The sequence below is a fragment of the Musa acuminata genome, chromosome BXJ2-8, assembly GCF_036884655.1.
Source record: "Musa acuminata AAA Group cultivar baxijiao chromosome BXJ2-8, Cavendish_Baxijiao_AAA, whole genome shotgun sequence".
Taxonomy (NCBI): Eukaryota; Viridiplantae; Streptophyta; class Magnoliopsida; order Zingiberales; family Musaceae; genus Musa; species Musa acuminata.
Genome location: NC_088345.1, coordinates 51,694,555 through 51,709,278, shown reverse-complemented (window position 1 = coordinate 51,709,278; position 14,724 = coordinate 51,694,555). Strand labels below are relative to the sequence as shown.

The 14,724-nt window shown below is 37.8% G+C and overlaps 1 protein-coding gene across 1 annotated transcript; it reads left to right on the top strand.

Annotated features, from left to right (window-relative positions):
• The first annotated feature begins 1,325 nt into the window (after window positions 1-1,325).
• Window positions 1,326-13,778, top strand: LOC135620161 (uncharacterized). Its single transcript, XM_065122868.1, has 13 exons — window positions 1,326-1,803; window positions 2,812-2,961; window positions 3,068-3,280; window positions 3,366-3,455; window positions 4,373-4,489; window positions 5,874-6,143; window positions 6,352-6,508; window positions 7,210-7,287; window positions 8,344-8,444; window positions 10,423-10,590; window positions 11,235-11,309; window positions 12,346-12,441; window positions 13,273-13,778. Exons 1-13 carry the CDS (start codon window positions 1,393-1,395, stop codon window positions 13,609-13,611), a joined length of 2,265 nt encoding a protein of 754 aa, XP_064978940.1. The 5' UTR covers window positions 1,326-1,392; the 3' UTR covers window positions 13,612-13,778.
• The last annotated feature ends 946 nt before the right edge of the window (window positions 13,779-14,724 follow it).

Below are 14,724 nucleotides of genomic sequence, written 5' to 3'. Positions count from 1 at the left end.
CAAGAGAAGGCCTTTTGGTTGTCTCGTACGACGATGTGCAACGTCGACAGATTGGAGCTGCTCATTGAACTGGTCGAAGGTGTCTGTGAAGCCAGCCAGCTTCAGTGGGCACACACGCCAGGTGAGCTCAAGGGTGTTAAGCCTGTTGATTCGGCGTTGGCTGTTCACACGACCAAGATGGTGTGCGCTCCTTGCCGGCTGAGGCCAAGTTGGGTTCGAGAGCTGTGGCAGAGGAACAACAACTCGGTGTTTTTGTAGAACCATGAACGAGGAGATGGGCGGTGAAGACGAGTGCAGAATTTGGAGGGTTGTACGGAATTTGGAGTGCAGAACGAGGAGATGCGTGAGTTGGGTTGAGAAGACCGACTACTTCGTGCGAACATCATGTACGGCAGGAACAGCTCGCTCCGGCGTCAGTGGTGCAGAGCAATGGCTGCCTCCATCCATTATCGTTCCTCTTTCCTTCCTCCTGTCGGCAAAATATGGCCGGAAGAACGGAAACGAAGATAGTTTGAACATGAGACGCCAACATCCTCAAAACTTCTCCCTCGATATGCTTGTGCGCATGAATCTTCCACTCGATGTGTCTCTAACGAAAAACCTATCAAACTACTACAACTTGTAAAAGAACAACAACAGCTGTGGTTATTCGGTAATACACTTGTGTTGTTTGCGCTCTTCACAGTCCCAGCCCTCGTGATGCGACACGTGTCCCTATTCCACCACAGCGACAGGCGTCATTTGTCAATTGGTGATAGTTTCTGTTTCGTATTTCACCCGCGTTGCTCTCGCCTCGTCCTGAAACAGCGGCACCGATATTATACACGTAAAGACTTCACACGAATGACGTGGCTCGGGTCTATTGCGGGCGCCACCATCTCCGACCAACGGAATCACTTTACAACAGGCGGGTGCCGTGGAACCAAGTGTTTTTGACATAAATTGCATTACATATCTGTCGTTGAATATAGTGTATTCACTGTTATGAATTTTGAGATAACACATGTGGCCATGTAAACAATGATCCTTTACATATGCAATTATCCACTCAGAAAACACTGTTGGGCCGCTTTTCACTACAATAAATATTAACTAATTAAAACTCCTAATAATATATTATACATATAATAACAATAATTTTCCTTATAATAATGTTTTACAAGTAATATCATTTAGGATTCCAATTAATGTCAAATAATATCAAATCAACATATACTGTATATATTATATATAATTAATTAATTAATAATCATGTAGTCATTGTTTTAGTTGGGCGCGATTTCCGTTCCATCTCCTTTCTTGGCCTTATTTATTGTTTCTGTTCACCGCACGCTTTTGAGGCTTCGACGCGAGCTCTTCGTGGGATCTGGACCGTCTTGAATCGGGCGGACCATGGCCGACGACGAAGCTTTCGCGAAGGCCGTCGAAGACGGGCTGAAGCTAGCGAAGCGGGTCTATGCCGGGAAGGACCAGCGGTTCGCCCCGCCGGTACCGGCGCCGCGGCCGGCCGCGGGAATGGAGCGGTCGCCAGAGTCGCCCTTTCTACCGGCGGCGCCCATGGTGTATGCGGTGATCGCCGATCCGGCTATCGTAGACAACCCGGACATTCCCAGCTACCAGCCGCACGTGCACGGGCGGTGCGACCCGCCGGCGCTGATCCCGCTTCATATGACCGATATTGGGGTGGAGGTGGACTGCATCCTCGATTCGGCCTTCGTAGCCGTCCGCGGCCGGTGGCGGGTCCACTGCGTGATGCGGACCCGGAGTTGTGATTGCCGTCTGGTGGTCCCAATGGGCGAGCAGGTAAGGAAATTTGGCTTTGATTTATCCGGCGATTGGTGATTCCATCGAAGCTGTCGCCAAATACAAAGGTTTTATTTGGTCTTCATTGCACTTTATGTTAGAACGAGGATATATATTTTGTAAATGATGAGTTATTGCTTACGTACAGAATTGCCTGCAATAACTCCGATCTCGAGCTATGTTTGTTTGTCGTTCGGCCAAGCTCGATCAGAAATATGAATCCTTTCGATCAACAATTCGGTTGATGAAGATTAGCGTTTTGATTAAATTGACACGTGTGGCTTAATTAGAGAATTGAGCTGAATGCTGCCAAATGGGAAGACAAGTTGATGGGTTCGTGATAAGTTGACGATGACATCTAGCTCGGCATCAAGCTTTTGTGGTACCATAAACACAATGAGCAAAAAGAAAAACAAGAAAAAAAAATACTGATAATTTTGCTTCTTATATTCTCGAAATTGGCAATGCAATCCTTCAGGGAACTAAGAACAAGTTGAGACAATCATTAATACATGTGTTGTGTGGTCACAAATCTTTGTTAGATGCTTTACTAAGACCAAAGGTGACTGGCGAATGTTATGATTCTCGTGGTTTCTGTTGGAGGTTTGTCTTCGTGAAATTATTTTATCCTAAAATAATTAGGTGGTTTATACTGATCTTACAGGATTAAGTAAACTACAAATATCAAAATTTGGCTGAAAAAGATGGTCCTCTAAGTTATCCTAGGTGATAGTTATTGTTCAATATTTTCTTTACCAAAGGTTTTTGTTTCCATATTAAACATTAAAGGCATGTAAATCACTTGGTAATAAATAGAATAAATGAATACTCTCTCTTGTAGAAATTAAATTATTGATTGTTTAGGCACATTCCTATGCAGATAATTTTCTACAAACTTTTCATAGTTTCCCGTGAAATTCATGCCTTCTTTTATTGACTGGCTTTTTTATTGCCAATATTTTGCTAGCTTTTTCTTTCTTCTCAAGCTAAGTGTCTTTTGGCCACCAGGACTCAGTTCTAGGCGTTGAGGTTGAAGTCGATGGAAGATCATACACTACCCAGGTGATTGAGCTAGAAGATCACAACATAGAGAACACTGCTAAAAGTGAAGGTGGTGGCTTCCTGAAACCACAACTGCTTTCTTTAACAATCCCCCAGGTGATTGACTCATGCATTTTGGTCTCTCACTGATCATCTATTCTCTTCTAAAAGGATATTGTCAATTCCATGTGTGATCAACATCTATATTATTTCCTTTTTGAAGGTTAATGGAGGCTCAGACATTTCCATTAGAGTGAGATGGTCTCAAAAGTTAATCTATAAAGATGATCAGTTCTTTGTTACCATACCTTTTAATTTTCCAGAATATGTCACTCCATTGGCGAAAATTGTAACAAAAAAGGAGAAGATTCAACTAAATGTGAATAGTGGTACCGGAAAGGAGGTTGTGTTGCAGAAATCAAGTCGTCCTTTGAAGGTGAAAATATGCCATATGTTAGTAACATGCAGAGGACATGAAAATAAATAGCTCTGTTAAAGGCATGCTCTCTTTCCTTTTCCAGGAAAGAAGTCGTGAAGTGGGGAAGTTGAACTTTCTGTACGAGGCACTCGTTGAGGGTTGGTCAAACCAAGATCTTGAATTTTCGTTTAGTGTAAGTACTATTTTCCTGGAGTTTTCATTTTATTTAAATTTGATCATTTTTCTAATGAGCTATGCATCTTCTAGCTTATGATTACAAGCTAATGATTGAGTTATGAACCAAATGAAGTCTTTGCTTCCACAAGTGTTTCTACTTATAGGTGTTTCTTTGCCAAAAACAACACAAAATGACACAAAATGCATGACTGCGTGCCAAGTAAAATTTGAAAATCGCTCCTTCTGGTATTTAAACTTATGGCTTTTTTAATGGTAGAATAGTTAGATCTGGAGTATTCTCTCCTGGATATGTAGATTTGCTTGCAAAATTCATTTTCCAATATTTTTTAGTGACGTTGCTGTATATATTTGCACATTCATGTAACTTATTGTCTATTGTCTACTGAATGTATTGTAGTTTTTTCTTTACAAAAACTAATAGTTAGATTATGATCTTAGTTCTTGAGGGATTTTATGGGTGTAATGAAAAAATGACAATTTTATATGGAAGAACCAATGAGTAAACAACTGAGCAAAAGGTACTTAAATGATAGTAGTAGGAATCCTTACCCAAGTTACTGGAAGATTTAAGATGTTTAAACTGTATACATATATGACAAATGAAAAGGAGGATATACAAATCGACATGTGTACCAGTTTACATGCAAAATTTGCTAGAGGTAACATAACACATATGAACGTAACACCTATAAGCTTACTCTTTTTCAATACATGGATTTTATCCAGCATAAGAAGGATGTACATAGCTATGGCTTTGGTGATCAAGCACTATGCTGAGGTTAATATAAATAAGACTCCTGAAGGTTCTGCAGCAGTTATTTGTAATTTTATTTTAATTCTTAGGTAATAAAACAACAGTTTTTCTGTTTAGTTATGAGTATTTCATTTCTTGTCACTTCTATATTCAAACAGGTCTCCTCGAACGATTTGTTTGGTGGTATACTCCTAAAATCCCCAACAGCATATGATGGTGACCGGAGAGATATATTCAGTCTGTATCTTTTTCCAGGAAGTAACCAGAAAAGAAAGGTCTACCAATGTCTCTTCTGCACATCTTTAGCAACACTCTTTTATCCTCAACTTAAGAAATAGATTTTTCCTTGTGCTTGCAACCTTGCATGCCATTTTAGGTTTTGAATAAGTGCACTGCAAGATTTTAAAGCAAAAGTTCTTTATTAACATATGCATAACAACATTTAATATATCCTGTAACTAGGCTAGCTATTTTGAAACAAGACAAAGGTGATAGATATCTGTAACTGAAAAAGCCAAGCCAAGTACTTCAAGTAAGTTCTCCATTACAAATGTTATCTCACTGTTCTGATTGGGTCAGAACTTTAAAAAATGCTTGTCTTCTTGATGGTGTTATCACTATTGCTTAATTTTTTTTAATCAAATATCAAATTTTGTATTGACCATAGTGGACACTGAACCAAGAAGGTTCTGTTGGAGAATAAATATCTTTCTTGGCTGTCAGCCTACAATCACTTTATCTAAAGCGGTCACCCAATTCCTCTCAAAGACCTGATGTCTACTTGGTAATTAGTGAAACTATAACTTTAAACAAGCCTTCATTCTGAATTATTTAGTGTTGGTTTCTTGCATCTTTTCCTGCCATTTAGATTGTATAGTTCCTGGCAATTGTTAAAGCTGCATTTCATGAATTGAGAGTCAGCATGTGTTTGGTGTCTTAAAGAAAGCATGCAGGTTGAGGAATCAGGCATTGGTCTCAAAATTTTCCAAGTATAGACATAGAGTTGATGAAATTTGTTGATAATATAACCAGTTATTAATAATTTCCTTATGCGGAGATGCTTAGGGATTAGTATGTATATTGACATAAATAATTTTCTATAAATACTTGAATAAATTTTATACATATGTTTTTTATATGCTGGACATCTAAAATATATAAAATATTATTTTAATCACCTTATCCATGTACATCCTAGCTGTATCCCTGTGTTTATATTATGTCACATGTGTATCCTATATCCATATCCATGGTTCTTAGCTTAGAAAGTAATTTATCTAGAACATTTAGTATACAATCAGACTCACTGAGCTTGTTAAACTTTTAAAAGTTGGTTCTTCCTTCAACATTTTTTCATTATCTTTATATTATTATCTTCAAAATCCCTGGTTCTTATACATTATGCCCATTTATTTCTTTCTGGTACCCTAATTCAAATATTTCTTTGCTTCCAAAGGAATTTTTGTTGCAACTTAAATGATCTAAGCATTTTGATACACTAAAGGTAGGTGCATACTATATGGTACCTATACATGATAAGAGTCCACTTGTGAATTCAAAATGCATGTAGATATTGTATGCCAGGTTTTTCCTTTTTTGTGAATATGTTCAACCAAGTTACTGTCCTAACTCTGAAAATTAACTTAGTTTATGCAATAGGCCTTCAAAAATGAAGTTGTTTTTGTTGTGGATATAAGTGGAAGCATGCAAGGAAAGCCTATTGAGAATGTTAAGAGTGCATTAACTACATCCATCTTGGAGCTCAGACCAGGAGACTATTTTGATATAATAGCTTTCAATGATGAGTTGCACTCATTCTCATCCTGTTTGGAGCCTGCAACTGAAGTTGTGGTAGAAAATGCTATTCAATGGATGAACAAAAATTTTGTTGCAGAGGGTGGGACAGACATTATGCATCCATTAAATGAGGTAAATTCTTGACCATAACAAGTTTGATATATAGCTACATGTTTGTAACCTGTTGGTTTCTTGTCTACAGCCACAGGATGAATTTAATTTGTTCTGATGTCTACATTAAAATTTCTATTTCTTTTTGTTTCTTATTTATTTCATTTTTATTAACACTGCATTCAAATTCTGTGTAATGATTGTTCTCTTCCTCGTTGTATTCTTATAGGCAATTGGTTTGTTATCAAGTGCACAAAATTCCATTCCACAAATTTTTCTCATAACTGATGGAGCTGTTGAAGATGAACGCAACATCTGTCATACTATTAGAACACATCTGGCAAATAAGGGACATATGTCTCCTCGAATTTCTACTTTTGGCATAGGTAATGGTTCTAGAAAACCTGAATATTCATCTCTAAGTTAAATGTTTCTATGTAATTCCAATAGCTGTTCCTTTGTGTTTCATGCAAGTTCCTTGTCGCTTTGGATCATCGAAGTGTTCTAGGGGGCATATCTTTTAGATGGGTTTTCTCTGTTTCTATTGTGTGGCAACTTGCATTTTATGTACTTTATTCAAATGGATGAAAAGAAACATCTAAGTTTCAGATTAACTGCAAATGTAGCTGCAAATCTTCTCATTTTCTTATAAACAATTTTTGTGGCTGCTCTTGTTTCTCTATTGCTTCCATTACTACAACTATTATATGTTACTAAGAATCATAAAGTCCACTTCGATCAAATATATTCAGAAGTGATCATTCGAACTAGCACCTTTGTATTTTGTTTCTAAAGCTAAAATGTCACCGATTTATTCAAATGGATCTTTCAGACCTACTTTTAAAATTTTACCACAGTATCCTTGCCTTTTGGTAGATAGTGATACATGGTTTCTATGCTTCTTTTTCCCTGTGCACTAGCTTATGCTTGTTATACCTTGATTGAATTGTCAATCTCCATCAACTAATAGTGTGTTGCATAATTATTCTATTGTTTATTTTAATCACTGATTATGGATGCATCAGGTATTTGCTCTGTACTAACTTAGACTCTTTTATTTTCTTGTCACACTGAAAACTTATATTAGGTTCTTATTGCAATCATTACTTCTTGAAAATGTTGGCATCAATTGGGAGGGGTCAGTATGATGCTGCATATGGTGCAGGTCAGTTGCAATTTTTAATATGTTAAAGATCTTCAGGCATCCTTCTGTGAAAATTAATTGTTACATACGTAAGCACTTCTTTAATATTCTATTTATGATTTTTAAGGTTTGTCATGTATGAGAAATCTATTCAATGTTGATTTGGATGTTTCATAAGGCTAGGAGAGTGTGCGGGACTCAGAGGATAAACCTAGGGTAGCCATTTAGATGTCATTTGTACATGTACAACTTGGTAGATGATAATGTTACCGAGGAAGTAATGATTCTTCATTATAGGTGCAAGAGATCTTGAACAGAGGCATGAACTGTGATTTAAAATTTTAAATAGTCATTTTCCTATACTAGTGCTTGGAATTTGAAGTTTGAATTATAAAGTAGGATGCATCTGGTTTGTAGCAAGCCCTATACTTACTAGAGATGGTTGCACTTATTTGCTGGACCTGTATTTGATAGACCTAATGATATGGTAAATGGTTGAATGAATGTTTCTATGGTCAGTGCCTCAGTGATAGAACAAAGAAGACCTCCATATAAGTCTGTTCATTTGAAAAAAAAGTGCATTTTAAGATGGCTTGTGAACTTGCATGATCTCCTACAATGTTTCTGAGAGTCAACTGTCCAAATGGCCCCTAAGTTTTGACCACAGTTTGTACAGCTGTACAGCTAAGTTAGACACATGACATAGAAAATGCATGATTCATTATGTCTATAGTAGCCTCTACTTATTTTATACCTGTGGTGTTTAAGAAAAACGAGTTCAGCCCAATGTACAAGATGCTCATCATGCCAGGGTTTGGTGAGGGTAAACGTGCAGTCTTACCTTGTTTCCATGACTGGAAACTTAATCTCCCAGGTTGCAAAGAAGCAACTTATCATGGTAACAAGTTTTCACTCTCTGTCTGGATGAGAACATGTATTTGTGTCAGGTTTCAGGGCTTAGCTTTCTAATGGCATTATGATTGTATATTTAGTTAAGTTCTCTGGTGACATCAGTTCAAATAGTTTCATTGACCCTTTTTTATGTCAAGCTAATTGCACCTTACGTTTTCTATGTAGATCTGATTGAAAAGCATATGGCAAGATGGTTTCATAGGGCTTTGTCCACTATGCTTGCAAATATCACTATTGACATCTTCAATGATCTTGATGAAGTAGAGGTATGTTCTGGAACTGTGAGCTCCTAGCCTCCTGCAGCTGCAATGTCAACCTTAACTGGTAACATGAGGTTAATGCTGTAATCAATTCATCCACCAGATCAGTTTACCACAAAATGCCACTTTCCCCTTCATTGTGATTCTTTTGTGCTCTAGATCAAGGTCCCCAATACCAGTCCAAGACTTGTACCAATCACAATCGAACCAGCATAGATCTCAGTGTGTGAGGTGTGTTGACACAGGACACCCTCAAATGGGTTGGTATGGAACAAAGAGAAAGAGGCTGAGAAGGAGAAGGAAAGAAGGAAGTGAAGGAGGAGGAAGAGGGAGATATGGCTATGCATGTCATATAAGGAAGCAGTGGCAGTGACAATGTGAGGAGGCAATAGTTATAGCAGACATGGAGGTTGCAACATTGCAGCTGAGGGAAGGAAATAGAGAGAGAAAGGATTCCAGTTAACAGTAGCTTCCTTGAAGGGAAAACTGTCAAGAGATGAGAGAGAAAGCATCATTGCAGTTGAGAGAAGGAGACAGAGAGATTATTTCAGCTATTCAGATTAAAAAACTATAAAAAACTTGGTCTGCAGCCCACAACCTAGTGGGAGTGGTATACTGGTCCAATCAAGGATCTTCGTTTTGGGTACCAGACCCATTTTACTGATCTGGTCAGAGTAGTACATATGCTGGTTAGCACTGGTGTACTATGCGTCAATATGCTAGTATGTATTAGTGTTTCAGAGAGGAAGAAAAGGGAGAAGAAGAGGAAGGGATGGAGGAAGAGGAAGAAGGAAAGGAGATGGTAGAGGAAGAGGAGGAAGGAGGAAGAAGGATGAGAAAGGAAGAGGGAGGAGGAGGAAGAGGAGTTCTCATAGGCAGCTGTGCAAGGCAGAGGTGTGTGGCGAGGTTGTGGCGGAGGCATAGGCAACTGCACATAGCGGAGGTGTGTGGTGATGTGCACTACGAAGGTGTGCGGTTGTGCACGACAAAGGTGTTGCATGGCGACAGTATGCAATGTGCACAAGAAGATTAGGGTTATCACACAGACAATGATTTCCTATTTGCATGGGCAGACCAAACTAGGGATGGTCCATGTACCGGTTCATGCTCAGACCTGTACATATCGGTCCGAGCAAAAAGTCAATCCTTGGGTCCAATAGACATCGGTCTGCCCTTTTTTTTAACCTTGCTTTAGACCATATTTTCTTTTATTATTTATGCATGCAACTTGAGGTAATCATGACTTTTTTCCTTGTCAAATTAAATTGACAAAATACAACTCAAAGGTTTGCCTTTCTGGTTTTTAAAATCTAATTGAGTCTTGGATGGTCCATGCTTTACTCGAGAATAAATGCAGTATCCTCTTCATCACAAAGTCCCATTGCTTGGAAAACATTGTTACTTTTGACTGCTTTCTATTAGCATCCTTTCACAACATGTTTAACTAGTGAAACATGTAGATACTTCACTAAATCCAAACTATCAGATAGTTCTAGCTTGTTGAAGGTGGAAACTTACATCACTGCCAAAGTAGAAAGGTTGGCTAATATAATTTGATGATGGTCATGTGCAATGTGATACCATATCCTTCATTGCTGACCTTAATTATTAAGGTTCTCTTTTGTTTTATGACTCTTGAAATTTGATCGAGTTGTCTTGTGGAGTAATATTCTTGTGCCGTGGGGACTACTTATGTAATCCTCTACCATAAGTATTGATTTTAAAAATTGTGAGCATCAAAAACGACTTTGCAAACAGGTCAGTTGTTTGGACCAACAGAAGGTCTGATTTAAACTTCATTCTATAATGTCAATCATGGTGAAACATGCCATTTACACAATCTGGGTGGTATTTGATACATCTAGAATTATTTTGTGTTATCATTCTCTGTCTAGATTTTATCTCATTATCAAGCAATTTATGATTTACTTGCGTGTTTTCTTAGGCATATAATCACCTTAAAACTTGTTTGCTTTCCTCGCAGGTATACCCTACTCATATTCCAGACCTAATGCGATGTCCATTGATCATATCAGGCAGATGTCGTGGAAAGTTTCCGGAGACTCTTAAAGCTAAGGGAATCTTGGCTGACATGAGTGACATTATTATTGACTTGAAGGTGCAACATACAAAAGATTTTCCTCTTGAGAAAGTAAGATGCTTATGTTTGATCTAAATGCTTTTAATTTCTGTTAGACATCTTACCTCATGTCAATTTGTTATCAAAGATTAAGTATGCCATACATGTCCATGGGGTCTTTGCCACCATATGGTACCTTGTTGGTGTGGTACTGCATGATGCCCATGCTGGTCATGAGCCAATGAAGCATGCCATTGTATTCAGTGCCTGCACCTACCCACAATAACATGTGATAATGGTTTCACTCATATTGATCCCGGCCAGCATGGGATGGCATGACACCAGCAATTTCAGTGCAATATCAATAAACTCTTGTTCTGATAACATATTATGCATTGATGATTAGCACCAGTCTCAGACCAAATGGTCAAGAACCAGTCAATATTAGTTTTTTGGGTGATACCAGGTGACGTATTATGCCGGTCCAGTAGATTACTAGATAGATGTTGGACCAAGATTTGGACCCTTATCAATCAGAATCCATAAGTTCAAATTATTATGACTGTCAACTTCACTATTATTAGAACTGCCTAGATATATTTATGCTCGTGTATTTGACTTTATATTCAAATTGAGATTAGCTGTGTATGCAGGCCACAGATTATTGGTATTGCAGATCTGAATGATATTCTTTCCTTAAATGATTCTTTTTACAGGCTTTTTCTAAGCAACATATTGATCTTCTTACAGCTCAGGCATGGTTTTCTGAAAGCAAACTACTTCAGGAAAAGGTTTGTTGTTACCACACTTAGTATGTCATCTGCAACAGTCAATTACTGTATGCATGGATCAATTTAGAAGTTCTAAAGTGCATAACTACAAAATCTTATTCTGTTCTTTCAGATAAGAGTTTTCAATATATTAGATTCTGTACTTGTATATGCTTTGACCAGAATGCATGTCAGATTCACTTTTCCATATAGGTCATCATTATCCTCATCTCCAGTAACATCTACCCATGTGTATGGCATGTGCTGCTAACTAGTCTTATTTTGGATATGTTGCATATCTTGCGGCAGAGGCAAACCTGCCCTAAATTCTTAAAAGAAAAATAGACCTGCATTTATGTTGGATGTTTTTTCCTTGTTTAATGTAATGTATGAATCAATAGATTCACTATTTGAGGGAAGTATGCATTACAAAGAAAACAGTGGTGGGAAATTAAAACTGACCAGAATGTTTTCTTTTGTGGATCACAGTGGTGGGAAATTACCAATGCAGTGACCTAAAATAGTTGAAATCTCGTGGCTAAATTCTAGGAAATGCAATGAATAATTCACATAATAGATAATAATTTCACTCGAACGACTTTACAATTCCTTAAGAAAGACCATTGCATAGAAAATGTTATTTTTAATTGATTTAACCAGCAAGCTGCTTCAACAAAATCATGCATGACCCTACGACCTCATGTGGAATGGCTTTCTTCCAATGTCATCAATTTTAGACTACAACGCACTGACAAATGCATATCTTGCTTTAGATATGGAGATATGCAGGTTCATGTCAATCGTTTTTTCCTATGCCGAAATTCCTTTGTTTTTTGTCATATATTAAATTGGAAGTGTTTAAATATGCTGAACAATATGCTGAAATCTTTAAAATTCTAGTTTATATTTGAAAAATGAAAATAGGATGATTTCTTCAACGTAGTCAAGTAGTCTTTTCCGTAATTGGCTGTCATAAAATTTGGTATTGCATCTGCTCATAAATAGCAATGTCATGGCCATGTATACTTTGTGTTTTATTTTCTCTTTCATTATATAGGTGACTAAATTAAGCATACAGAGTAGCATCCCCTCAGAGTATACGTGTATGGTCTTCCTTCAAACTGACACTGGAAAGCAGGAGGCAATAAAACAGGTACTGCAGCTGTGCTAGCATATTTTACCACATGCAAGGCAGGTATTCACCTGTCTAATAATAGTAGGTGATCTGATACTAAAAAATTTCAATCCAACTTCCTTGAATATTAACTAGAGTTGGACATTATTCTGGAGATTAAGTTTGCTTTGGCTGAAATTATGTTCTTTATAAACTGGTGCATTGGTATGCCTGCCCAGTAAGCTAAATAAGCATGGAAATGACTTTTAATTGCAAAGAAATATCTGCTTCATTTCTCGACTAATATGGTAAGGCTTTAACATGCATACTTGTGATCCTTCAATTGGTCATTACTGCCACTGTAAGAGTATTTGTTTTCTGGGATTTCTGAACATCAAACAGTTTCTGATGATGAAAAGTTTGTGGAGTCAGATTCATGTATTTAAGATATCATGATCATTTTATATAAGTTGACTCAAATCTCCCAATATAAGGTTGCATCATCAATAGCCAAGAAATCCGGAAAGAAACCTCTGTTATGATAAACCTTGATCGTTTTACAAGTCTCAACACTAAACCATCGCATTTTGAGACTTACAATTTCAACTTTTTGTTATTATATATGTTCCAAATTCCTATGTAAAAGAGAGTGTCTACTCAATTCTCTGTGACTTTTGAATGCAATGGTAGGTTCGTCAGTAGTGTTTCCGATTGAAATGAGTTCTAAGTAGATCAGATACAACATAAAATAAAGTTTTCAAACATCATACTATTATTGTTTGCCTTAACCCAAAACCAACCTAAAACTGGCATAGGATCTCAGCACCGTAATGTCCAAATTATCTGATAGATGTTGCATGGCTGTAACAGGTTAAGAAAAAAGATTCTCGGAAGCATGCCAATCCAAAAGAAAACTTATCAGTTTTGGTACGCAGAACAGCCATTGGATTTGGAGATATAATTGCAACCACGGAAAACCATCCTACTGGATTTGGAGGGCTCAAGGAACCTGAGACCTTTGACGTCTACAACAAGGCTGTTGGCTGCTGCAACGGGATAGCCTACTGCTGCTGCTGCCCGTGCTTCATAAAAACATGTTCTAAGGTGAACGATCAGCTTGTGATTGTAATGACACAGCTCTGTACAGCTCTTTCATGCCTTGCCTGCTCAGAGTGCTGCACCGAATTATGCTGTGATGGCTCCGAATAGTTAGATTTCTCTGGCCATGCCATTGTTGTATATTTTGTTATTTATGTTGCCGGTTACAAGAACATTAGTTCCAGGATGAGTTGTATAATGCCTTGTATTCATGCTTGTATGTTGATATATAGCAATTGACTTAAGACACGAGGAAATGACGATAACGATTCTTTGTATTTGAAGATGTTTTTTCTCTTTTTATTTTTTGTCGAAAGCTATATTAAATATTTGAAAAGATTACATCCATCACCTTTGGCTTAAGAGAGGGATGGTTCACTCTCTTAAAAGTTATCAATTATCAATGCTACTATTTACACATCTTAATACAATGGAAAGGTTGCTTCTTTACAATTTGAGAGATCAAGATACTATATATAAATAAATATATATATATATATATATAATTTCTTAAAGTTCACTTTTTTTTTTCACATAATGCTCCTTTTTGGTTTATTTTGGCAGAGCGTCTCTAATTTAAAAGATAAACTTACCTTTGTTACTCGTCAACGCCACTCTCACTTCTTCGTTCATCATGATTTCTATTTTTTTATTATAATCCATCATTAGCGGGACCTCATATAAGCGGTAAATATCCCTTCCCCTCCCTTTTCTGTCATTAGGATCTCTTTTCCCACTTCTATCACCGTTCAATCTACCAACGAGAAGCCCTCCTCTCCCTTCCTTTGTTCATTAAGTGACATCCATAGTCCTTAGACGAGAAGCCTCGCCTTGGCCGCTCTCCCCTTGCCATCTCCTCCGACGTCCTTATCGACTAGAAGTCAATCAACTCTAACACCGCTCTCCCCTTGCCATCTCCTCCGACGTCCTTATCGACTAGAAGTCAATCAACTCTAACATTCCTTAGTCCTGCTGTGAGGCCTATCATGGGGGTTGGGGGGGGGGGGGGTGCTGTGGGGGCAAAGGTTGCTTCGTCAAATGGACCAAATTCGTGAACGTGATGTCAACATGCTATAATATCGAGTCAAAGCACTATCGATTGAGGCTAGCTCTAGTGTAAGCTAGGGACCCAAGAGCATTAGCCATCTTGATGAGAAAACCGTCATCATATGAGCTTGCTAACACCCACAAGGTCGGAGGAGGTGACAGTGACATGAGTCTCGT